The sequence below is a fragment of the Saccostrea cucullata genome, unplaced genomic scaffold (genome assembly GCF_032062105.1).
Source record: "Saccostrea cucullata isolate Sc308-1 unplaced genomic scaffold, CSIRO_AGI_Scuc_v1 ctg2156, whole genome shotgun sequence".
Taxonomy (NCBI): Eukaryota; Metazoa; Mollusca; class Bivalvia; order Ostreida; family Ostreidae; genus Saccostrea; species Saccostrea cuccullata.
In genome coordinates this window covers 19,988-46,528 of record NW_026941099.1, presented here as the reverse complement: position 1 = coordinate 46,528, position 26,541 = coordinate 19,988, and the positions used below count along the sequence as shown (strand labels likewise).

General features: G+C 31.9%; 1 protein-coding gene and 1 long non-coding RNA gene across 2 annotated transcripts; both read right to left on the bottom strand.

Annotated features, from left to right (window-relative positions):
• Positions 1–4,406: 4,406 nt before the first annotated feature.
• On the bottom strand, positions 4,407–4,971 carry LOC134257195 (uncharacterized). The gene is made up of 3 exons (XR_009989871.1): positions 4,861–4,971; positions 4,707–4,771; positions 4,407–4,531 (listed from the first exon to the last, which is right to left on the bottom strand). It is a non-coding gene; the product is annotated as an uncharacterized LOC134257195 (long non-coding RNA).
• A 12,618-nt stretch (positions 4,972–17,589) lies between these two features.
• LOC134257198 (uncharacterized) lies at positions 17,590–26,238 on the bottom strand. The gene is made up of 6 exons (XM_062739839.1): positions 26,093–26,238; positions 25,936–26,000; positions 24,819–24,950; positions 24,208–24,680; positions 23,935–24,063; positions 17,590–18,306 (listed from the first exon to the last, which is right to left on the bottom strand). The coding sequence occupies exons 1-6, from the start codon at positions 26,176–26,178 to the stop codon at positions 17,983–17,985; spliced, it is 1,209 nt and encodes a 402-aa protein (XP_062595823.1). The 5' UTR covers positions 26,179–26,238; the 3' UTR covers positions 17,590–17,982.
• Positions 26,239–26,541: the final 303 nt, after the last annotated feature.

The following is a 26,541-nucleotide window of genomic DNA, read 5'->3' as shown; positions in this document are numbered from 1 at the left end:
ATGTACAACCATACGCATGGTTACAGTCTGTACAGTTACTGCATTTTAGACTACATAATGGTCCATAATATGGTTCAGGACAAAGATTAGATCAACTACATCCGAAATATCTGGGTGGATATTCTGAAAAGTAAACTTCTTCTTACTTCTAGGAATTTTTTTTAAACATATACATGTACATTGTTTGGAACAATTTTCGATTTTTACTATAAAATCATACCATATTCTTATTTCCTGTCAAAATGACGATTGATTGATTGATTGTATATTGTTCAACGTCTCTCTTGAGAATTTTTAACTCATATGGAGACGTCACCATATGCTGATGAAGGGCTTCATATTTAGACCTATACTCGGCACTCAGGGCCATTGAGCAGTGAGGGTTCTTTACCGTGCCAGCGCCTACCGTGACACGGGACCTGATGAAGATTTAAATATTTTTTCAGCTGAATCAAGTATTGCATACAACCTTTACAGATATTCCTATCCCCTGATCAATTGTCTTTCAGCCTAAATGATTCTTTGTTTATACTCTTCTTTTATGAAAAAAAATAATTAAATTTTAGAATAAATTGAAAAATTAATGTAAATAACCTACGAATCTTGACAACTTTCTACATTTCTTAGTGAGCAGATGGAAATCATATGACAGACAAGCGCAAAATATTTTATCATTCTTGATTTTAAACTGCATGGACAACTGTTACATCCAATGCTAAAAGTTTGCCTCTTGATTACCTTTTTATAGTAAACTTTCCTGCACATAAAGGATTAAAGTTTCATATTATACATATATCACATGGCTTCGAGGGTGCCGAAGGCAGAGGGTGACATAACACTTCAGGAAGGCAGAGGGTGACATAACACTCCAGGGCTTTCCTGTCACCGAGGGGCAAATATTCTGGTATAGTCGCCCGAGAAGCCATGTGGTATATGTTATATGACATTTTTAAAATTAAAAGAAAATTTTAAAATCATTCAAAATCGATAAAATGTACACAAATAATCCAAAAATGCCTTCTTGACGTCAAGAAATACGCTGTGTTGTTTACTTTTGCTTAGCAACCGACGTCAATAAATCTCGAACCCGAACTAAAATGCGTAACGTAAAAACACGTGAAGGTGATCGAAAGGCTGACATAACTGTTTCCGTCGGGGGTGACATAACTGTTTCCGGCGTGACATAACTGTTTCCGGTGTGACTCAGCATTTTTCAGGGTTTATAGCAAAACTTATTACATTTGTGATATGATAAGAAAACGTATTCAAAAATGTTATATAAATTTATGATTTACTTCCTGTTACAGCTTGTTGTCGCCAATATGGTACTGCATTTTGTTAGATTGTCTGCTCTAGAGGTGCAGCCTAAGGAGTTGGGTGTTCGAGTTTGACTGTGGGACTTAATGCTCAAAGGCCGTTAGTGCCGAGTCCAGATTAAAGGTTGCAGCTCTCAATCGGGAAATGCAAGTGGTGGCGTCTCTAAATCATGAGTGGAAATCTTGAGAGGGACTTTTTTAACATCAAACAAACGTCTTGTTAGAATTTATCAAGACAAGAATGTTTTAAGGAAATTATGAAATGTTTCTGAAGATCTTCTTACATATTTTATTTATCTAATTATATTATCAACGCCAAGCTATTATAACGAACACAAAGGAGATTGATTCTATGAATACTTTGAACATCAATAAATAGGAAAAAATGACAAAAGTATGCAAACAAAACACATTGTAATCTTTTTGCAATAGAAATGTACTAACATGACAAGCTCCATGAAATACGTAAAATTTGAGTTAATTTTTGAGAGTACATAATGAATTTATAATAAAAATGTCTTGTGGGATTAGTTCGTTGTTATTAACAGAAAAGAATCCCCATAACTTGCACTTTTAGATTTGCTTGAAATTATAATTATTTTTGTTCTAAATCAAAATCATAATTTATAATTTCAAAAATATTTCTACATAATAAACACGTGCATATTTCATGAATTATTTTTGTCTAAAGGATCTTTTTTTAATATTGAATATTTTATGGAATGCTCAAATGTTTCCCCGTAGATCTATTCATATTAAGCCCACAGACAACACATGCAGTTTGACCGCGAACTTCTCTTACATACATCTGTCTCGTATTTGTAACGTAACTTTTTTTTTAAATCAATCCTAGGCAACATATCAGCTCTGTTTGTTTCCAAAACTCAGAACTGAAAAAAAAAAAAAAAAAAAACATAATATTAAGTTTTAAATAATACAGATATAAATCTTTATCTTTAAATTAAAAAGATGTCATTTATAAAAAAGAATGTTCACAAATTCTTATACAAGACCTCATTGTTTGAGAAAAAAAAAGAAAATTGTAACCTTTGCTTTTTATGTCATTTTCTTTTAGAAAAATGAACTGAAGAAAACTCTCTCCTCAGCTAATTGCAAATAGGATAAAAGTGAATGTATATTACCGGCTAAAAAACTTTTCTCCTTCAACTTACATGTTATATTTTGTTGTGTGTTCGTTAACCATTTTTAACAACTTTATCCTTAAAGCAAAAATTAGGGTAAAGACTGCCTTTAACATCTCGCATTTCAGTCGTATGACAAAATAAAGACTGTCGATCTATCGGAGAATTTTTTGTTTTACTTTCAGGGATTTAAATGATGCTTAATAAATGTATTGATAAAAAAGAGCTTTTAATTTAAATAGTTCTTCCTTTTTGTGTGAATTTTCGAATGTGTCTGGTTTCAATTTATATAGAAATTTTCATTCAACCACACTCAAATGATAATAAAATAGGTATTAATTTCCTCCTGTTCATAGAAAGGACACAGTTTGCGCAAAACCATTATTTATTAAGCATTGTTACAAAGTCAACATTAAAGTATTATACAAGTAATCATGGGTAATTTTCAGCATTCGAGAGAAATCATGGTAGAATCTAAACTAACACAACTACACTAGACATTATGATAAAACATCACGCGGACAAACCAACACATACACACACACACTCACACACACATACACACAAAATTTACTAAATTTGAATTATGAAATAAAGCGACGTGGGTTCTGCCTCTGAGGATTTTCTAAGAAAGTGATGTTAACTGGCCAAAACATGGGTTGAATACAATTAACGCAATTTGATTGGGTGGCACAATGAACAAATTTAAAAATAAGCAAGTAAGCAATCTGATTGGATAACAGGGTCGCTTTACAAGAATAGAAAACCCCTCAATTTGATTGGTTAACTAATAGAATTGCCCTCCGGGCAGAACCCATCTTTAATTTAGCAAATAGATTCTTTCAGTGGAAGATTCCATTAAGGTAAAACGTAAACAAACAAAGAGCAAGTGAATACAAGAGACTACAGTGTAAATTAATAATCATTAAACAACTTTCATAACACTTAAATAACAACATATAGATTTCACAAAAAGAGAAAGAAATTAAATGATTTGTCAATAAGAAGGGGAAAGTTGTCGTCAAAGAGATGTTGTCTCTGTTGTTTCATTTACCAATACAAATCGGGTTAAGGTTGGACTAGTATCCTGGCTGGAGTCGTTCACTGCTACACGTATCTCTAGTTCCCTTCTGTTAAGCTCAGTGGAGCTCTGCACAGTCTCAGGAGAAAAGATTTCTTTGTTGCTTTCCTTTGTCGAGATTTGATGAAGAGTAATTTCATTTTGTTGATCAGGGCAATCATTAAAAATCAGTTTCTCTTTCTTAGTACAAAGGTCTAAAGTATTGTCCGCCTCAAACATAGATGTATGTAAAGACGATGTTTGTACGCCAATCTTTTCCTTCCCTCTAAATACAGTGCTATAAATACCTTTTTTGCTGTCATCCTCTAAGATTTCGGAAACCCCGCCGTTGTCATTACTATTCACGTTTAACATGGACGAGGCAAACTCTTCACGTGAAATGACGCAATCAATGACATCAGAAATTTCAAAATATATATTGTCTACGAATCTACTGTTGTGTGGCTTGTTTTTAATTGTGGGAGGAGATGATATCTTGCAAAAGTTATGTATTTCTCTCACAATTATCAGTAGAATTACAAAAGATATAAGTGATCCGCTTGTATAGATTATTATTGCAAGATTAAACTTAGGAGGAGTCTTATTACCATTTAAAGATTCTACACTGGAATTTTCATTTTCAAGTAAACCTGATGTGTTAATTGATGGCTTGGACGACGTGAGATCACTTGCAGGTCTAGGTCTAGAACTTCCTTTTCTATAGACGTTTGATTTTATATGCTCTAATAATATGAAACAGTATTTATTGAAATTTGCAACCTAAGTATTAAAACATTTCTCAATAAATTTATTAGTAATTCAAGTACTTGAGTGATATTATGAATTTTCAATACAAAATCTCAAATACTTGATATAATTACCTGTTGATAATGAACAACCATCAGCATGGTTACAGTTTGTACAGCTACTGCATTTAAAACCACATAACTTTCCGTTATATGGTTCAGGACAAATTTGAGAACAATTTGATCGGAAGTATCTGGGTGGACATTCTAAAAATTAAATTGCTCATTTATTTCTGAACCTTTGAAAATGTTCTCATACATTGTATGAGAACACTATGTCAATTTCTACTATAAATGCGTTACGTATCATGCATACATTTCTCATTTCTTACACAAAATAATTTAGATTATTTTAATTGCTTTATCAAGTATTGCATACAACCTTGACAGACATCCCCTTCCCTGTAAAAGTTTAAACAGCACACCCCTGATCCATCGTCGTTGAGTCTAAAAGTACCCTATGGATAAACTTTCCTTTTATGACACACACACACCTCAATTTTAAAATAAACAGAAAAATTTTTAAAAAATCTTACGGATTTGGACAAATGCCTTTATTTCCTTGAATACAATAGGATACCATTTGACAAACAAATGAAAAATATCTCCATTCCATTCTTGATGGTAGGATCATGAAGACAGCACAATCATTCACTTTGCTCTCTTTTTTAAATATGAAAAATGTATAAACAACTCTTGTCACATCCTATATGAATATTTAACAATCAACATTTTACAGAAAAATTTCCTGTATGTAAAATCAATGAATAACTTCCTTTCACAATTTATCAGAAAAATACAACGGCACTTCTTTTTTAAGTTTCTTTTGATTTAAAATGTTTCTTAAAAAGATGTAACGTGTATCATTGATATTTAGGACAGATGATACAAACAAAAAATGCATGCCTGGATAGGTATATATTTTTTGGCCTAAAAAAGATTGATACTATAATTACCTTGAACATTCATGAATTAAATAAAATTAGCTAATAACTGTACATGTAACATTCTGTCGATCATTCATATCTTATTATTGGCATTAGATGTTTTCCTCTATTACGCCAATTCTGAATTTAACTTGCATGACATTTTCATGTAAAATTGTGCTTGGAAATATAAACGGATAACCTCTTACTAAAGTGACGTCCAAATCATGCTAGAGAAAAATTACTTTTAGGAAAATTTACCGATATAGGGCCTAATGCATTATCTGCCTCAAACTTGCATTTTTGTAAAAGTTTCCCTGACCTTTCCTTTTTTGCACACAAAACTATCAATAAAGTCATTACAGTCAGCCTATAATATTTTGGAAACTCCAACGTTATCATTATTTATACCGTCAAACCTAGGCAAAGCAATCTCTGTACGTAAAACAACGTTATCAATGACGTCAAAGACCTCTGAATATACATTGTTCAAAAATACGCTATAGTCTACTTCGTCATAAATCCTTGAAGAAAAGGAAGATATCTTGCAATAGTTTAGTATTTTTCTAATATTATTTGAAGACTTACTCTAGGTTTCATTGATGAGAATGCGAATGCTTGAAACATAGGATTCATTTAATGCAAAGTAATCCCATATCCCATGACAACACCATGTCATATATCATTACCCAAAAATGATTTCAAAGTATCATGTATGTTTCTTTACGATAACCCAGGCTTTCGACTATCAATGGCAAGAACATAAACTATCCTAACGTTCAGTTCTGCCCTGATAAAGTAAATTTGCACCTGATACCGTGTTTGGTTGTGCATGAATTGGAAAAGTCCTTGCAAGATCATGCGGTAAACCATGAAGTTATAAGAAATTTGAACTGAATTGCTTAAAAAATTAACATGATTTTGTTTCATGAATTTAGAAAAAAAGGTAAGTGTTTAACTTTTTACATTTCATTTTTTCTGACAAAAGATGCTGTAGTTTGTTTAATCAATAGTAATAGTATTAATCACATAAAATACTTTGAATTTTTACATTAACTTAGGCTCTTCTTTTATTGAAAACCGTATTAATGTCCTTAAGCACACAAACATTAAGGTTGAACTGTGTGTGTTATCAGATGTCTTTTTTGTTTAGTTATGTAAGAAATATAGAATAAGAGAGTTTTGTTCTTTAGTTAAAAAACAGTCCATATTTCTCAATGAAACTCGATATGGCACATGTTGCTATTAAGTGCATTTCATATATAATCTGAAATTGCTTGGATACTAAAGAAATGAAAGACAAAGCAAATAATTATTTATATCTTACGAATATTGACAACCTTCTACGCTACTTCTTCGACTGCAGATTGGGATCATATGAAAAACAAAGGCAAAATGTCTTGTCATTCTTGATGAAGAATTATTCAATATACACGATTATTAACTTCGCTCTATCTTTAAATTTAAAAAAAAACTGAAAGAACACCTGCTACTTCCATTGCTAAATTTTGGCCGTCAATCAACGTTTTCTAGTAAAATTTCCTGCACATGAAGGATCAAAGTTTAAAATAAATAAATTATTTACTTCCCTTTACAGTGTGTCAGAAAATATATCGAGAAATATCTACAACACTTTTAAACATTTTAAAACGAAATTATAACATGTTTATAAAGAAGTCGTTACACGAAGGTCGTTATTAAATAATGCAACATGTCATCTAAAAGAAAGAAAAGTGCGTAATACATATTCTAAATAGTTGCAATCCCTCAAGGCATTCCTTGTTATTCTTTACACATGTCTAAGGTCTTCATATCCATTAACAGAAATTCTTAGCATACTCATATTTAGGGATGCCTCAAAGACACTGATGAATATCATTTTTCAATACATATCTGACATTGTACAATCTTCTTTTGATTAATTTTATTGTTTTGGGAATAAAAAGATCCCACAGTAGTTTCGAGATGATTGAAAAGTCTTGTATACTTTCGTTTCTTCAATATTCTATTTATTTTTCTAACCGTATAATTATGTAGCTGCGTTGCCATGTACAAGAAATATACCCTGGTCACCGAATTTTGGGCATCTTTTGAAGGAAATATGTTCAACTTTTTTGTGCAATTTAAAGATAAAATTTACCATTGCTAGTCCTTCATTTTGATGTTTGTACATTTTTAATGTTTGGAGACATTGCTTCTCTTTAACATAATTAAATTGCACCCTTTTTTTTTTATTTCAATTTCCTCATCATTAATATTATTTCAGGGCACCCAGGTCTCGTTATACATTAAGCAAGTTTATTAAATCGTCTATTTTGTTTAAATGTTTGTTTTAAATAAACCGTTGGCCCATTTTACGAATGCTTTCTTTTGGACATTTGTTAGAAAATAGGGCACCTATCAATTGAAATATTATTATATGTTTTTCCTTTATAAGAATTCTACAAAATGCTGCGATGATTAAATCTTTAGTATTTCAACAATGTCTTTCCATTTAAATATAACATTTTCAAATTTCATATGACACTTACAGTCGAAATTTTCGGTATACCCACAAATTTCAATTGACCATATCGACTGTTATATTTGAACTTTTGTTTTTTCTGAATTATTGAATCCATCTGAAAAGTATACAGTGGTAAATATAATTTTTCTACAAATAAATATCATATCTTGAAATGAGGTTCTCGGCGATTTGTGTTAAAAAAATCGCAATTTTTAAAAACGCTTTCATTTTCACCTTCTTGGCAGAGATAATTTATAAAGAGTTTTCAGCTCAGTGTAGTGACCATGCTTACTTTAAAAATAGATTTCTTATCAAATACGATAAGAAAACATTTGATATAATCTATGTTTACGAGATCTTTAATAGAAATTTTCATATATGAAAAAATCACATCAAATGCCTCAATATTTATTGTGATGAACTGTGTATTGCATTACATATTTAACGACCGTACGCGTCGTTTATTTCATTTATGTAATTAACCAATTAATGTTGTTTAAAAAAGTATACGATAGACATTAATACTATAAATACTTTGAACATCATTAACAAGATAACATGACAAAATCTGACAACCCAACCACAAGCAATTTTTTTAAAAATAAAAATCTGCTCACTGACATGCGTGACAAGCTCCATCAAATAACCAAATTACTACTTTATTACTGTTATAATTGTAGAATTTTGCATTGAGATGCTAGTGTTGTCATATTTATCTCCATGAAGACAGTAGAACTGAGTACATACTTGATGTAGGGTAGCTAGTAAATATGAAAATCATTATTACACTGTGATTGCTCGTGACCTCAATAAAACCCACTTACTGAGAATTATAGCATACGCTGACTCAGTGGCAATTGTTTTGATGTATATATTGTATTTATGATAATAAGTAAAAACTCAGCAATTATTAAACTCATTCTCTAGAAGCAATTGCTATTATTGTGGAGGGGTTCATAATGTATAATGGTCAGCTATGAGGTAACCAATATGCAGTTCAAAGCATTGCTCACAGATGTTAGAGAAGCATACTATATATTCATCAAAGAAAAAAATTACCAACTACATGTACAGAAGTTCATCTGTGGTTGTTACATGTTCAATCAATTATATAAGAGAAAAAACTTGTATTTAATTTGCATTTAATTTATTTCATCATATATATGTCGTACGTTTTACTATGTTGTGTCTTTAACAAAAATAGGTTTCTTCTGTATTAAATTTAGATTAAACTGCATTTAAATAGCATATTTCAATCACATGACGAAATAAGGACAGCTAAGGTTTTTCTGAGGATTTTTCCTTATAATTTAAGGTTTTTCTTAAAGCTGTTTTAGAACAAATTGAGAAAATTTAAAGCTTTTAAAAAATGTAGATAATCTTGGCTGTTTTATTAAAATGTTCGAATGCATCTTGTTTCAAGTTATAGAGAAATTTTTATTCTACCATGTTCAAACAACTATACATCTGGTAAAATAACAACATATGTTTTGCATCGAAAGAGAAAGAAATACAATGAATGACAGTAGGTGGGGAAAATGACATCAAAGAGGTGTTGTCTCTGTTGTTTCATTTACCAATACAAATTAGACATATGGACAAGTATCCTGACTGCTGTCGCTCATTGCTACCTCTATTTCTCTTCCGTTCAATTAAGTAGAGCTCTGCAAAGACTCTAAAGATATGATTTCTTTGTTGTTTTCCTTTGCGGAGATTTGATGAAAATTAATTTCATTTTGTTGGTCAGGGCAATCATTCATAAAGGTTATTTTTATCTTATTAGTATATAGGCCTAAAATATTGATGGCCTCAAACCTAGATGTTTGTATAGATAATGTTGGTTTGGCAGTCTCTTCCTTCTCTCTATAGCTACATGTAAATACAGTGCTATAGATACAGTCTCTACAGTCACCCTATGAGTTTTCAGAAGCTCCATCTTGGTCATTACTATTTACGTTTAACATAGATGAGGCAATCTCTTCACGTGAAATAATGTTATCAATGACATCAGAAACTTTGAAATATGTTTTCTACGAAACCACTGTTGTGTGGCTTGTTTTTATTTGTTGGAGAGGACATCTGGCAAATGTTACGCATTTCTCTAATAATTATCAGTAGAATTACAAAAGATATGAGTGATCCGCTTGTATAGATAATTACTGCAATATTAAATTTAGGAGGACCATTTAAAGATACAATACTAGGACTTTCATCTTCAGTCTTGTTACCACCTTTAGATACTATGATGGAACTTTGATTTTCAGGTACATTTGGTGTATGGACTGCTGGCATGGTCGACGTGATAGCAGTTACAGGTCTAGTGCTAGAACTTTCTTTTCTGGAGACATCTGATTTAATAGCCTCTAATAATATGAAACAGTGTGTATCAAAAATATACGTCATAAGTACTTTACTAAAACGTTTCTTAATAAATGTATTAATAATTCACCTCATTGAGTAGTTGCATATGAATTTTCAATGAAAAATATCCTATTCTCGATATGCTTACCTGTTGATAGTGTACAACCATATACATGGTACAGTTTGTAGAGTTTCTGCATTTCAGATTACATAGGGGTCCATAATATAGTTCAGGGCAAATTTCAGAACAACTAAATCAGAAATATCCGGGTGGGCATTCTGAAAAGTACATATGTAAACTGCTTCTTCATTTATGGAACTTTAGAAATTTTCTCATACATTCCGTGTGGACAGTTTGTCGATATTTACTATGAAATCGTAACATGCATTGCATATTTTTATTTCCTGACAAAAGAATGAAGATTTGATTATTTATTCAATTAAATTAAGATTTGCATACAACCTTTACAGGTATTCCCATCCCTGTAAAAGTTCGTAAAACACTCCCCTGATCCATCGATCGTCTTTCAACCAAAAATATTCTTTGTTTATACTCTTCTTTTATGCAAAAATAATTCAATTATAGAATAAATTGAAAAATAAATATAAATAACATACGAATCTTGACAACTTTCTACATTTCGTAGTGAGCAGATAGAAATCATATGACAGACAAGTGCAAAATATTTTATCATTCTTGATTTTAAACTGCATGAACAACTGTACCAATGCTAAAATTTTGCCTGTCAATTATCTTTATATAGTAAAATTTCCTGCACATAAAGGATTAATGTTTAATATAAATTTAAGATTTTCTTCCTGTTACAGCTTGTCGTCACCCATATGGTGCATTTTGTTAAATTGTCTGCTCTAGAGGTGCAGCATAAGGAGTTGAGTGTTCGAGTTTGACTGTGGGACGTAGTGATCGGTCGTTGGAGTAAGTTCGTGCACGAAAAAAAATGCCTTAATGCTCAATGGCCGTTAGTGCCGAGTCAAGATCAAAGTTTGCAGCTCTCAGTCGGGAAATGCAGGTGGTGGTGTTTCTATATTATGAGTGAAAATCTCGAGAGGGACTTTTAACAACTAAAAAAAGACTTGTTAGAATTTATCACTTGAAGACAAAATGTTTTTTAAGGAAATTATGAAATGTTTCTAAAGATCTTGTTACCTGTAGCATTTTATTTATCCAATTATATTTAATCAACGCCAAGTTATTATTATTAAGAACACAAAGGATATTGATTATATGAATACTTTGAACATCAATAAATACGAAAACATGATAACAGTAAGCAAACAAAACACATACTATTCATTTTTTTTGCATTAGAAATATACTAACATGACTGCCAAGCTCCATGAAATACGTCAAATTTGGGTTAATTTTTGAGAGTATATAATGTATTTATAATAAAAATGCCATGTGGGATTTAATTCGTTGTTGGTAACAAAAAGTATCCCCACAGCTCATAGTTTTAAATTTGCTTTTTAATATGAAATATTTGTGTTCCAAATTAAAATCAAAATTAAGAATTTCAAAAATAATTCTACATAATAAAAACGTCCATCTTTTATGAATTCATTTTGTCTAAAGGACTCTGGTGTAAAAATGATCTTATTTTATATTGAATATTATATGGAATATTCAAATGTTTCCACGTAGATTCATAACAAGCCCACAGACAACACAATTCAGTTTGACTACGATCTTCTCTTACATACATGTGTCTTGTATTTATTACGTACTTTAAAAAAAATCAATCCTAGGGTGCAAATTACCTCTGTTTGTTCCCAAAATTAAGAACAGAAAAAAAACATTATATTAAGTTTTAAAAACACAGATATAAATCTTTATTTCCTATCTAGCTTGTAACACATGCTTTGATTGGTTACAAAGTCGGGTGTAAATATCCGTGCACCCGACTTGGGCCGGGTGTAAATAAAACGTGACGTCACAGTGCATACATTCTCAATACGTAGTTTTCTAATCGATAGATTGAGACACACTCTGATGTTTACAAAGCATTTTTATTGGTACAAAGGAAATAAATTCGTTATCCAGGTCCAATCAAGGGTGTACGGGGATTTACCCCGGGTTTTATTCCATACACCCTTCGGCCTGCGGCCTCAGGGTGTATGGAATAAAACCCGGGGTAAATCCCCGTACACCCTTGATTGAACCTGGATAACTAATATTATCTTTAAATTAAAAAGATGTTATTTATAAAAAATGTTCACATATTCTTATATAAGACCTCATTGTTTAAGAAAAAAAATCAAAAGTATAACCTTTGCTTTTTATGTCACTTTCTTTAAGAAAAAAGAACGAAGAAAAGTCTCTCCCCAGCTAATCTTGAATAGGATAAAAGTGAATGTATATCACCGGCTAAAAAAAACTTTTCACCTTCAAATTACATGTTATATTTTATTGTGTGTTCGTTAATCATTTTTAACAAATTGATCCTTTAAGCAAAAATTAGGGTTAAGACTGCCTTTAACATCTCGCATTTCAGTCGTATGACAAAAAAAGGACTATTGATCTCTTGGAGAAATTTTACTTTCAGGATTTTCATAATGTTTAATAAATGTATTGAGAAAAAAGAGCTTTTAATGTAAATGATTCTTGCTGTTTGTTTGAATTTTCGAATGTGTTTGGTTTCCATTTGTAGAGAAATTTTCATTCAACCACACTCAAATGATAATAAAATAGGTAGAAATAACAACATATAGATTTCTCAAAAAGAGAAAGAAATTAAATGATTTGTCAAGAGGTAAGGGAAATATGTCATCAAAGAGATGTTGTTTCTGTTGTTTCATTTACCAATACAAATTCGGTTAAGGTTGGACTAGTAATCTGGCTGGAGTCGCTCACGGCTACACGTATCTTTAGTTCTCTTCTGTTAAACTCAGTGGAGCTTTGCACAGACTCAGGAGAAAAGATTTCTTTGTTGTTTTCCTTTGTGGAGATTTGATGAACAGTAATTTCATTTTGCTGATCAGTGCAATCATTTAGAATCAGTCTGTCTTTATTAGTACAAAGGTCTAAAGTTTCGTCGGCCTCAAACCCAGATGTTTGTAAAGATGATGTTCGTTCACCAGTCTCTTCTTTCCCTCTATATACAATGCTATAAATACAGTCTTTACTGTCACAACCTAAGATTTCGGAAATTCCGTCATGATCATCACTATTCACGTTTAACATAGACGAGGCAATATCTTCACGTGAAATGACGCAATCAATGACGTCATGAACCTCTGAATATATGAATATATGAAACTACTGTTGTGTGGCTTGTTTTTAATTGTGGGAGGAGACGATATCTTACAAAAGTTACTTATTTCTCTCACAATTATCAGTAGAATTACAAAAGATATTAGTGACCCGGTGGTGTAGATAATTATTGTAAGATTAAATTTAGGAGGAGTCCTATTACCATTTAAAGATACTACACTGGAATTTTCATTTTCAGGTAAATCTGGTGTGTTGATTGATGACATGAACGACATGATAGCAGTTGCAGGTCTAGTGCTAGAACTTCCTTTTCTAGAGACGTCTGATTTAATATGCTCTAATAATATGAAACAGTATTTATTTAAATGCTCAGCATTAGTACTGAAACCTTGCTCAATAAATTTATTAATAATTTATGTAATTAAGTGACGTCAATGAATTTTTCAATTTAGAATGTCAAATATTTTATAGGATTACCTGTTGATTGCATACAGCCGTATATATGATTACAGTGTGTACAGTTACTGCATGTCAGATGACAAAAGGGTCCATAATATGGTTTAGGACAAATATTAAAACAACTAAATCCGAAATAACCGGGTGGACATTCTGAAAAGTAAACAGTCTTTTCATTTAAAAACCCTTTTTAATCTTCAAGTACGTTGTAAGAAGACAGTTTGTCAAATTTACAACAAATGCGTTACATACTTTGCAGATATTTCTCATTTCTTAAACAAAATAATTGAGATTTTATTTAATAGCTTAATCATGTACTGTTTACAACCTTTACAGACATTCCCCTCCCTGAAATAATTAACACAGCATGAAACATCCGTCTTCCATGATCCTTAAAAAAATAAAAATTTAAACCTTCCTTTTATAAACATGAAAAATATAAATCAAATTGAAGAGATAAAAAAAAATCTTCTTACTCAGTTTGACAACTTTTTACTCCTTTTCTTTGAATGCAGATGGATATCATATAACAAACAAGTGCGAAATATCTCGTCATTCTTGGTGGTAGGATCATGAAAATAGCAAAGCACAAATAATAATTCTGGTCTATTTTTCAAATCAAAAATCATGTACAATTTTTTTTTTCATCGCTAAAAGTTTGCAAATTTTTATAGTAAAATTTCCTGTAGATAAAGGAACAAAATTCAATATTAATTCATGATTTACTTCCTTCGAGAAAGTGTTACATGTAGAAAAAATTTCAAGGAAACTTTTCAATCTTTCATGAAACAAAATCTGAAATGTTTCTGAATACGTGGTCACGCGTAACATTTTATTTCACCAATGATGTGTAAACAATATAAATTCCAAGAAAACGGTAGAGATTGATACTAAGAATATCTTGAACAGCCATAAGAAGGAAATCACGACATTAAACAACCAAAAAACACACTATCTATTTTGCAATGAAAATGTGCTGATTAACATGACTAACAAGCTCCATGGAATACTAAAATCATTACTTTATAACTATTATATCGAAGCAACTTGCATTGAAGATGTAAGCGCTGTTATATTGATCCCTACGAAGACAGTGTAGACATTACTTAGGATAGTATCTATGAATATCATTACATTGCAATCGCTCACGACATCTTTTTTTTTTGTTTTTCCCTTAGAAATGTTAATCTTTTTCAGTATAAATTTATACGCCTACATGTAATATGTTGTCTGTGTCAAACATATATTACCCCGTGGGGATCCGGGTAAGAATAGGTCCTCAGTACCCCATTTCTTGTCATAAAAGGCGTCTAAATGGGGCGGTCCTTCGCATGAGACCGTATAAAGCGAGGCCCCGTGTCACAGCAGGTGTGGAACGATAAAGACCCCTCCCTGCTCAAAGGCCGTAAGTGCCGAGCATAGGCCAAAATTTGCAGCCCTTCACCGGCAATGGTGACGTCTCCATATCAGTGAAATATTCTGGAGAGCGACGTTAAACAGTATACAATCGACCAATTAATCAAACATATATCTCTGATATTTTTGACATACCACTTTAATGCATTGATTATAGTCACACACTAAGAGCTTGGAAACGCCAGCTTTATCATAACGTATAACGTTTAACTTAGATGAGGCAGTCTCAAAACCTGAAATGGCACCATCGCTGACGTCAGACACCTTTGAATATATTTTGTCAATGAGAGCGCTGTTGCAAGTACGTGCTTTGTTATGTTTCTTTCTAGGTGAAGACAGCATCTTGTAAAAGTTATGTATCTCTCTCTAGATTATAATTAGTAGAATCAAAACAGATATTCGTCATCCGAAATATTGATTATCATAAAATAAATAATAGATAATTGTTGTAAGATCAGCTTTGGAGTTAACTTGTTATTTATATTTTACATGCTTAAATGTTTACTATTAAACACATCTAATGTATTTTTATTTACATGAACGAGATGAGAGCAGCCGCAGGTCTAGTGTTAAAATTTTCTTTTCTTGCGACATCTAGATTTGTTTCATATGCTCTAATACTGTGAAAAGGTAGCACAGTGTACAGTCATATACATGATTACAGTTTGCACAGTAACTGTATTTAAGAATACGTAATGGTCCGTAACATTGAATAGAACAAATTTGAGAACAGTTAAATCAGAAGTATCATGGTGGGAATTCTGAAAAGCAATTTTTTTCTTATATTAGGAATATTTTCTCGGAATTGTTTGAGGACCGTTTGTCAATTTTTGATATTAATGCACATACATTTTTTTCCATTTGTACAAAAAAAATTATAATTAATCCTCTAAATTAGGAATAGTATACAACCTTAACAGATATCCCCATTCCTGTAAAATCAAAACATCACGTCTCTGATACATCGTATTCGAACCTGTTAATACCCCCTTTTAGAAACAATTATTTATTTCAGTGTTAGAAAAACAAAATTAATAAATATTAATATTTTACGGATTATAGCTATCTACGCCATTTCTTTGACTGTAAATGGGAATTATATGACAAAAAGGTGAAAAATGTCTTGTCATTCTTGTTGGAAGGCTGATTAAATCAACACAATTATAAACTTCGCTCTATTTTTAGATTAAAAAAAGCATAAACAACTGTTACTCCCAATGCAAAACTTTTGCATGTAAAATCAATGTATTTAAGTAAAATTTCCTGCTCAGTAAGGATCAAAATTTAAAATAAATTAATGATTTACTTTCTTTTATGGCGTGTCAGAAAAAATATGGACAATTATCGATAAAAAAATTTCAACATTTTTAAAAAGAAATTTTGAAATGTTTACAAGGAGATTGCTGCATGTACATGTATTCATTTTTTGAACCAATTTTTTTTTTTAAAACAACGCGAAGGAAACAGTGGATATTGATAAAATTTATTCTTTGAATATTATTATATAAAGAAATATGCAGAAATGTAACAACCACATCACACACTATAAATTTCGCAATTAAAAAATGCTGACTAATATGACTAACGATCTCCAAGTAAAACTTGTATCAATACATTAGTATTGTTATAATTGTAGCATCTTGAATTTAAGATATAATCTTGTTTTTTTATCTCTATGAAGTCAGCATATACTGTATGGCATCTATAAACTCCAATAATTTATTGCTCAGCATTATATTATAAGCTAGCTAAGTGGCAATTGTTTTGGGCATATATGGTATTTATGATAATTAGTAAGAATACAACAATAATTGAACTTATTGTCGAGAAGCAATTATTATGATCTGTGAAAGGGAACAAAAATGTATAATGATCAGCTATGGGGTATCCTATCTGCAAACAAATACGCAGTTCGAAGCATTACTCACGTTCGTTAGAAAAGCTTACGTGAAATTCAACAAAGACGAATTCCTTCACCAACTATAAAAATACATTATTGTACAATCAAGTTTATTAGAGAAAAAGTGTTATTGCACTTTATTTTTTTCTTCATACATGTAGTATGCTTTCACAGCGTTGAATTTGAAACAAAAATAGATTTATTCTGCATTAAATTTCAATTATTCTGCCATTCAGTCACATGAAAACATTTATAAGGACAATTTTGCCTTGGACTTTAAGGTTTTTTTCTCTTTTTTGTATGATATTTAGAACATATCGAGAAAAATTCAAATTTATAATGTAGATAATTTTGGCTTTTTTGTATAATTTTCGAATGTGTCTGATTTCAAGTACAGTGTAATAGAGAAATTTCCAAATCCATCCTACTCAAACAGTGATACATCGGATAAAAATAACAACATGCTTTTCACCAAGAGAGAAAGAAATAAAATGAAATGTCTATAGGTAGGGGACATGTCATCAAAGGGATGTTGTCTCTGTTGTTTCATTTACCAATACAAATTGGACAAACGATGTACTAACATCCTGACTAGTGTCGCTCACAGCAATCTCTAGTTCCCTTCTGTTGAACTCAGTGGAGCTATGCACAGACTCAGGAGAAAAGATTTCTTTGTTGGTTTCCTTTGTGGAGATTTGATGAACAGTAATTTCGTTTTGTTGATCAGGGCAATCATTAAAAACCAGTTTCTCTTTATTAGTACAAAGGTCTAAAGTATCGTCGGCCTCAAACCTAGATGTATTGTAAAGATGATGTTCGTTCGCCAGTCTCTTCCTTCTCTCTAAATACAGTGCTATTAATTCAGTCTTTACTGTCACAATCTAAGATTTCGGAAACTCCGCCGTAATCATTACTATTCACGTTTAACATAGACGACGCAATATCTTCACGTGAAATGACGCCATCACTGACATCAGACACTTCAAAATATATGTTGTCTACAAAACCACTGTTGTGTGGCTTCTTTTTAATCGTTGGAGGAGACGATATCTTGGAAAAGTTACTTATTTCTCTCACAATTATCAGTAGAATTACAAAAGATATAAGTGATCCGCTTGTAAAGATAATTATTGCAAGATTAAACTTAGGAGGAGTCTTATTACCATTTAAAGAAACTACGGTACACTGAAATTTTCATTTTCAAGTAAACCTGATATGTTAATTGAAGGCTTGGACGACGTGAGATCACTTGCAGGTCTAGGTCTAGAACTTCCCTTTCCAGAGTCATCGGATTTAATATGTTCTAATGATATGAAACATTATTCATTAAAATATACAGCATAAGCACTTAAACATATCTCAATAAATTTACTAAAAAATAATTAATGTCAATGAATGCTCAATGAAAATTGTCAAACACCCTATATGATTATCTGTTGGTTGTGTACAGCCGTATACATGATTACAGTTTGTACAGTCACAGCATGTCAGATGACAAAAATGTCCATAATATGCATATGGTTCATGACAAATCTGAGAACAATTAAATCCGAAGTATCAGGGTGGACATTCTGAAAAGTAAACTTCTTATTCATTTGAGGAACTTTTTTAAATCTTCTATACATTGTATGAGTACAGTTTGTCAATTCTACTATAAATGCGTTACATACTTTGCATATATTTGTCATTTCTTACACAAAATAATTTAGATTACTTTAATTGCTTAATCAAGTATTGTATACAACGTTTACAGAAATTCCCCTCCCTAAAATAAATAACTCAGCATAAAACTGATCAATAAAGATCTGATAAATAAACAGCTAATTCAAGCATTGCATACAACCTTTACAGATATCCCCTTCCCCTAATGTAGATTTTCCAAAGGTGTTTGGAAAAGTTTTAGAATTCCATGGAATTCCATTCATTTCCATACATAACTCGAAAAGTGTGTCTGGAAGTTATTAGAATAATTTGGAATTTGAAAAAAAAAATTGGACTTAGACATTTTTTGGCTAGGAAAGTAGAGGAATTCTTTGGAAAAAATTACAAAATGAGAAGCTTAGCCATTTTCCGCGTTAGAAAGCTGTGGAAAATTACTTAAATTTTTTTAAACTGTCGACTTATAGTACAATAACATCGGGATCGAAGTCGGGCTAGATGAACAATTAATTTTAACAACACGCTGAAATTCAAAAATATCGAATGCCATGTTGATGTCTAAAGAGAAAATGTTGGAAAGACTCAAAGAGAGTGTCACGAACAGGGGAATAATAATTAGCTTGGGATGGAAGAAGATGAGGACATTTTAAGATCCGGTAGGTACAATATTGTACAGTATTTTATGTGTCCCTGAATGAAGAATGCTTCTGCTACTGTTCATTAGTCTGGGAACCATACTAAAATGCCCGACTGTGAAATCGTTAGGACAAGCACTTATAATTTAATTTTGTAATAATTATTTAACAACTCTAAACATATCGTTTAGATCATGAATTTTAAACCGAAATTCCTCCTTTGGAATCGAACTGATGTAAAGAATTTTACCTGTACGTTGCTTTGTTCAAGATAACATTTACAGAGTGTGGTGTACATGTAATTAATCATAATTATATTTTGTAACTTAAATGCATGTTCATGATCATTTTCAGCTCTCATTTTGATTGTTTTAATAGTTCTATCTGTATCTGTATTGGTACATCACAGTAACCCGTTGGGCTTTGACGTGACGGAGAGAGGGCGCGTTTAGTCGCGATGATGTTCCAACGCTGACTTAAAGCTTTCTATCTTGGGAGCGCGGACGACTTCTTCTTCCAGATGGTACCTATTTATCGCAAAGAACGAGTTCTTGAGTTGGTCTGTCTTTGCGTCTGGTATTTCTACTGCTCTGCTGTTATTTCTTATCCTGCTATATATTATATTTGTTGCTTGGTAATCTTCGTACACTTTGGGTCTGATGTTTCTTTTCTGTTTTTGGAATATGATGTATTGATCGGGTTTAATGGCTGGTATCTGCCCCTCAACCACTTTATAGAAAAAGATCAGACGTTGTTGTTGGCGTCTGGTTTCTAATAAGGAAAGGTCAAGTTCTTTGAGCATCTTTGTCATTGTGCCCTCTTCCCTGGATTTATAATCTTTTGTTATGAATCTCGCGTCTATTCTTTGTATGGATTCTAGTTTTGTTGTTTCTTGTTTGGTGTATGGATCCCAGATGACAGCTCCATACTCCATTATCTTACTAGTGCTATATATGCAATCTTTCTACATTCCCTTGGACAATGTTGTAAGTTCCTTCTTAGGAAGCCTAAGGTGGAGTTGGCTTTGTTTGAGATGTTGTTTATATGTTCTTTCCATTTCAGGTCTTCTTGTATTTGGAGTCCTAAGTAGGGATTTGATGCCACTTGTTCTAAGGTGTGGTTCTCAAGGGTGTATTGGCTGTTTATCTTTTTACGTATCATTAATATATAGCATTTCTTTGCATTGAATCTCATACCCAAGTCTGATGCCCACTGTTCCCGTTTTTCGAGATTCTTTTGTAATAGGTTTTGATCTTTATGCGATTTAATTTCCCTGTACAGAAGGCAGTCGTCGACAAAGAGCCTAACTGAATATTTTTACTTCTACAGGGAGATCATTTATGTGACAGAGAAAAAGTATAGGCCCAAGTACTGTTCCCTGCTGTACCCCGGATTCCACACTGGTGTCGTCTGAGGATTCCCCTTCTAACTGGACTCTCATTGTCCTTTTGTAAGGAAATTTGTTATCCAGTTATGGATGTCTCCTCTTATCCCGTATTGATTGATTTTGTGCAGGAGTCTATCATGGGGGAGAGTGTCGAATGCTTTGGAGAAATCCAGGCTCGCTGCGTCTACTTGGTGGCCCTTATCGTAGGATTGTAACATGTCGTGTATGGTTAAAGCGAGTTGGGTTTCGCATGAATATCCAGACCTGAAGCCATGGTTCAAAGATGTTAATATTTTATTGCTTTCCAAATTCTTCATCATTTGTCGACATATAATATGCTCTAGTAGCTTGCAAGGTACTGATGTTAAGGAGACTGGTCTGTAGTTTTCAGCTGCATGTCTATCACCTTTTTTTTTGTAGATACACGATATGTTTGCGCTGAGCCAGTCTTTTGGCAGTTTCCCAGTATCTAGAGAGTCTTGGTATATAATCAACAATAATGGTGCTATTTGGTCTGCACATTGTTTCAAGACTCTGTTTGGGATGTTATCGGGTTCGGCTGCTTTTGATGGATGGATGTTTTTCAGAAGTTTTACCACGCCTCCTTCCCTGATGATGATTCTTTTTATTCCTGATTTGAGGTTAATGTTTGTCGAGGGCCTTACTTTTATTTTTTCTTATGTGAAGACTGATGAAAATTGTACTAAAGGGATTTTTGCTTTCTCTTTGCTGTCGTTGATTAAATGCCCTTTATCTTTTAGGGGTGCTACTCTGATGGTATCCTGTTTGCGTGATTTGACATATTTCCAGAATGGTTTTGAATTGTTCTTATCCATGCCTTCTAGGATTGTTGTATTTATGTAGTTCCATTCTGCTTTCCTAATTTGTCTTTTGCATTCTTTTTGATGGTGTTTGTAATTTGTCCATAACCCTGTTCTTCTTGCTTGGTTGTAAAGATTTTGTTTCTTTTTGATCATCTTTTTGATTTTGTGGTTAATCCATGGGAGCCTGTTGTTAGATTTTAACGTTTTTGTTGTTACGTTATCTTTTAGGTTGGTAAATAGATTGGTTTTGAAGGTTTGCCACATATTTTCGACATCTTTTTTCTTCGTCTCCAAATCAATCAGTAGGTCTTTTGTTGATAAGATTTTTAGAGTGTCATTGGGATATGATATGAAGTCGGTCACGTGATCAAATTCTATAACGCCCTTTGATCACGTGCCGACTTCATGTCATATCCCATTGACACTCTAAAAATGAATCTTATATTTATATTTTAATTTCTATTCACATTACAAAGACAAAATGCTCTATTTAGACTTTGTTATTGAATGCAACATAACGTTTAAATACGACGTCATATGACTTCAGAGTCAAGACTTTCCAAATGCCTCGTGCAGTTTGCTTTCCATTCGCAAGAAAGTCTGATCGTGTGACCGACTGCATGTCATTGTAAATTGAATTTCTTTTTTTTTAATATTGTCATAAAAGGAAAGACATTGGAAAATGTAAATATAGTAAAATTTCCTGCACATAAAGGATTAAAGTTTCATATAAATTTATGATTCACTTCCTTTTACAACTTGTCGTCGCCCATATGGTGCATTTTGTTAGATTGTCTGCTCTAGAGCTGCGACGTAAGGAGTTGAGTGTTCGCGTTTGACTGTGGGGCGTGGAGACCGTTCGTTGCAGTAAGTTCGTGCACGAAAAAAATGCCTTAATGCTCAATGGCCGTTAGTGCCGAGTCGAGATTAAAGTTTGCAGCTCTCAATCGGGAAATATGAGTGGTGGCGTCTCTATATCATGAGTGGAAATCTCGAGAGGGAATTTTAACAACAATCAAACGACTTGTTAGAATTTATCAAGAAAAAATATTTTTAAGGAAATTATGAAATGTTTCTGAAGATCTTGTTACATGTATCATTTTATTTATCCATTTATATTTAATCAGCGCCAAGTTATTATTAAGAACACAAAGGAGATTGATTCTATGAATACTTTGAACATCAATAAATAAGAAAACATGACAACAGTAAGCAAACAAAACATATACTATTCATTTTGCAATAGAAATATACTAAGATGACTGACAAGCTCCATGAAATACGTAAAATTTGGGTTAATTTTTGAGGGTAGATAATGTATTTATAATAAAAATGGCATGTGGGATTTAATTCATTCTTGTTAACAAAAAAGAATCCCCACAACTCGTAGTTTTAAATTTGCTTTTTAATATCATAATTATTTTTGTTCTAAATCAAAATCATAACTTATAATTTCAAAAATATTTCTACATAATAAAAACGTGCATGTTCCATGAATTTTTTTTTTTGTCTAAAGGACTTTTGTGTAAAAAAGACCTTTTTTAATATTGAATATTTTATGGAATACTTAAATGTATCCCAGTAGAAACTGATCTACCAAGATTTATATCAAGCCCACAGACAACACATGCAGTTTGACTGCGAACTTCTCCCACATACATGCGTCTCGTATTTGTTACGTACCTTTGAAAAAAAACCTTACACGCAATCCTAGGCAACATATCAGCTCTGTTTGTTTCCAAAATTCATAACAAAAAAACATATTAAGTTAAAAAACACAGATATAAATCTTTATCTTTGAATTAAAAAAAAATATTTATAAAAAAAAATGTGCACAAATTAAATTCCTATGTAAAACCTCATGCTTTGAGAAAAAATCACGAAACCTAAACTTTTTCCCTTCAAATTACATGTTATATTTTATTGTGTGTTGATTAATCATTTTTAACAAGTTGACCCTTTAATCAAAAATTAGGGTGAAGACCGCATTTCAGTCGTATGACAAAATAAGGACTATCGATCTCTCGGCGAATTTTTCGTTTTACTTTTAGGAATTTTAATGATCTTTGATAAATGTATTGAGAAAAAAGAGCTTTAAATGTAAATAATTTTGGCTTTTTGTTTGAATTTTCGAATATATCTGGTTTCAATTTAGAGAGAAATGTTCATTCTACAACACTCAAATGATAATAAAATAGGTGAAAAAACAACATATATATTTCACAAAAAGAGAAAGACTTTAAATGAAATGTCAATATCTAAAGGAAATATGTCATTAAAGAGATTATGTTTCCGTTGTTTTATTTACCAATACAAATTGGACAAATGTTGGACAAGCATCCTGACTGGAGTCGCTCACAGCTATCTCTAGTTCCCTTTTGTTAAACTCTGTGGAGCTCTGCACAGACTCAGGAGAAAAGATTTCCTTGTTAGTTTCCTTTGTGGAGATTTGATGAAAATAAACTTCACTTTGTTGGTCAAGGCAATTATTTATAAATGTTATTTTCTCCTTATTAGTACAAAGGTCTACGGTATTGTCGGCCTGAAACCTAGATGTTTATAAAGATAATATTGGTTTGGCAGTCTCTTTCTTTTCTCTAAACACAGTGCTATAAATACAGTCTTTACAGCCACCCTCTGAGTTTTCGGAAACTCCATCCTGATCATTACAATACACGTTTAACAGAGATGAGGCAATTTCTTCATGTGGAATGACGCAATCAATGACGTCAGAAACCTCTGAATATATGTTTTCTACGACACCACTGTTGTGTGGCTTGTTTGTATTTGTGGGAGGAAACAATATTTTGGAAGAGTTACTTATTTCTCTAACAATTATCAGTATAAGTACAAAAGATATAAGTGATCCGGTTGTATAGATAATTATTCTAAGATGAAATTCAGGAGGAGTCTTATTACCATTTAAAGATATTACACTGGAATTTTCTTTTTCAAGTACATCTGATATGTCGATTGATGGCATGGACGACATGATAGCATTTGCAGGTCTAGTGCTAGAACTTCTTTTTCTCGAGACATCTAATTTAATATATTCTAATGATATGAAACAATATTCACTAAAATGAACAGCATAAGTACTTAAACATTTCTCAATAAACTTATTGATAATTCACGTAATTAGGTGATGTCAATAAATTTTCAATGAAAATGTCAAATATTTGACAGGATTACCTGTTGATTGCGTACAGCCGTATATGTGATTACAGTTTGTACAGTTACTGCATTTCAGACGACACAAGTGTCCATAAGAAAGTTCAGGACAAATTTGAGAACAATTAAATCCGAAGTATCCAGGTGGACATTCTGAAAAGTAAACTACGTCTTCATTTAAGAACCTCTTTAAATCTTATACATTGTACATTATATATACTGACATGCAAAAGAAACGTAACACCCTACTTTGAGGGAAATAATTATGTAAAGTAAAGAATTTTGTATCTTAAAATTATGGATATCTTCAATTTGGTAAATATCGATAATTTAACGGTTAAACGATTTTCGTACCATAACCGGAAGTCAAGTTTGAGTCTGCTCAACAGAAATCAAAAATTGCATGCTTAACAAAACATTTGGCAATATTATGGGAGTTTTAAGGGTTTATACTGTTCATCTTTAGTAAAACAGCAATATTTCAAAAAATAAAATCTCCTTTTGTTTCCCGTTACGATGCTAAGGCTTCTCGAAAATGGCTTAAGTAAGCATTTCCATTGCAGTAACTGGAAAATCTCAACGTAAAGGTGATATGGAGAGTTGATGATGCAAAAATACACTGCATTATGCCTTAAAGGGGTCTCATGTATCATATGCATAAATGATAGTCCTTGGACCGGAAGTCCAAGGGTTACTACAATGCGCCAAGTTAGAGAAAATTCGACCTAATCATCTCAAAAACAGGCATTTAAAAATGGCAAAGAATAATTCCTTATCCTCAGATATCGATATTGATTAACCTATTGTATCGTAAAAATTAAGCTGCAATTGCTGTTTAGGATAGTCTTGCACGTTGTAATTGAATGGCTGGGAGGGGGTGTTTTAACAGTCATATGTTACTTAGTAAAGTTAAAAGATAATCATTTAACATCTTTATCAAATCCCTGATGTTCTGAAAAGTGAGTTTAGCCTTACTGTATTCTTTTTTGAAAATCATTAGATAAAAAATTCAAACCTTTGTAGATTACTGCTTGTTGCGTTTCTCTTGCGTGTCAGTATACTTTGCATATAACTTTTATCATTTCTCACACAAAATAATTTAGATTAATTTAATAAATAATCATGTATACTATACAACCTCTACAGACATTTCCATCTCTAAAATAATTATGACAGCAATAAACTGATCCATCCTGTCTGCTCCTAAAAAAATCGAAGTTTAAAAATCTGCCTTTTTATAAAACTTTTTTTTGAAAATTTAAATCAATTTGAAAAAATGAAAATAAAAGTCTTACCCAAATTGACAACTGTTCACTCCGTGGCCATCTCTTTGAATGCAGATGGAGACCAGATGACAAACAAGTGCAAAATATCTTGTCATTCTTGATCAAAAGATCATGAAAACAACACAAATATGAATTATTCTCTTTTTTTAAATTCAAAAATGCATGAACTGTTACTTTAAATGTTAACAGTTTGCAAGTCAATCAACTTTTTATAGTAAAATTTCCTGCTCATAAATTACACGTATTAAAGGATCAAAGTTTAATAAAAATAATAATTAATTCCTTTTAAGCATTTTCAGAATTTTTTTTATAGATATGATTTATTTATAACGAATGTATCATTTTATTTCATCAATAATAATTAAACTAAGCAAGGGATACACTGGAGATTGATACTATGAATACTTTACACATCCATAAAGAAGAATACTAGATTAATTTGGCTGAAAGGTTCATGG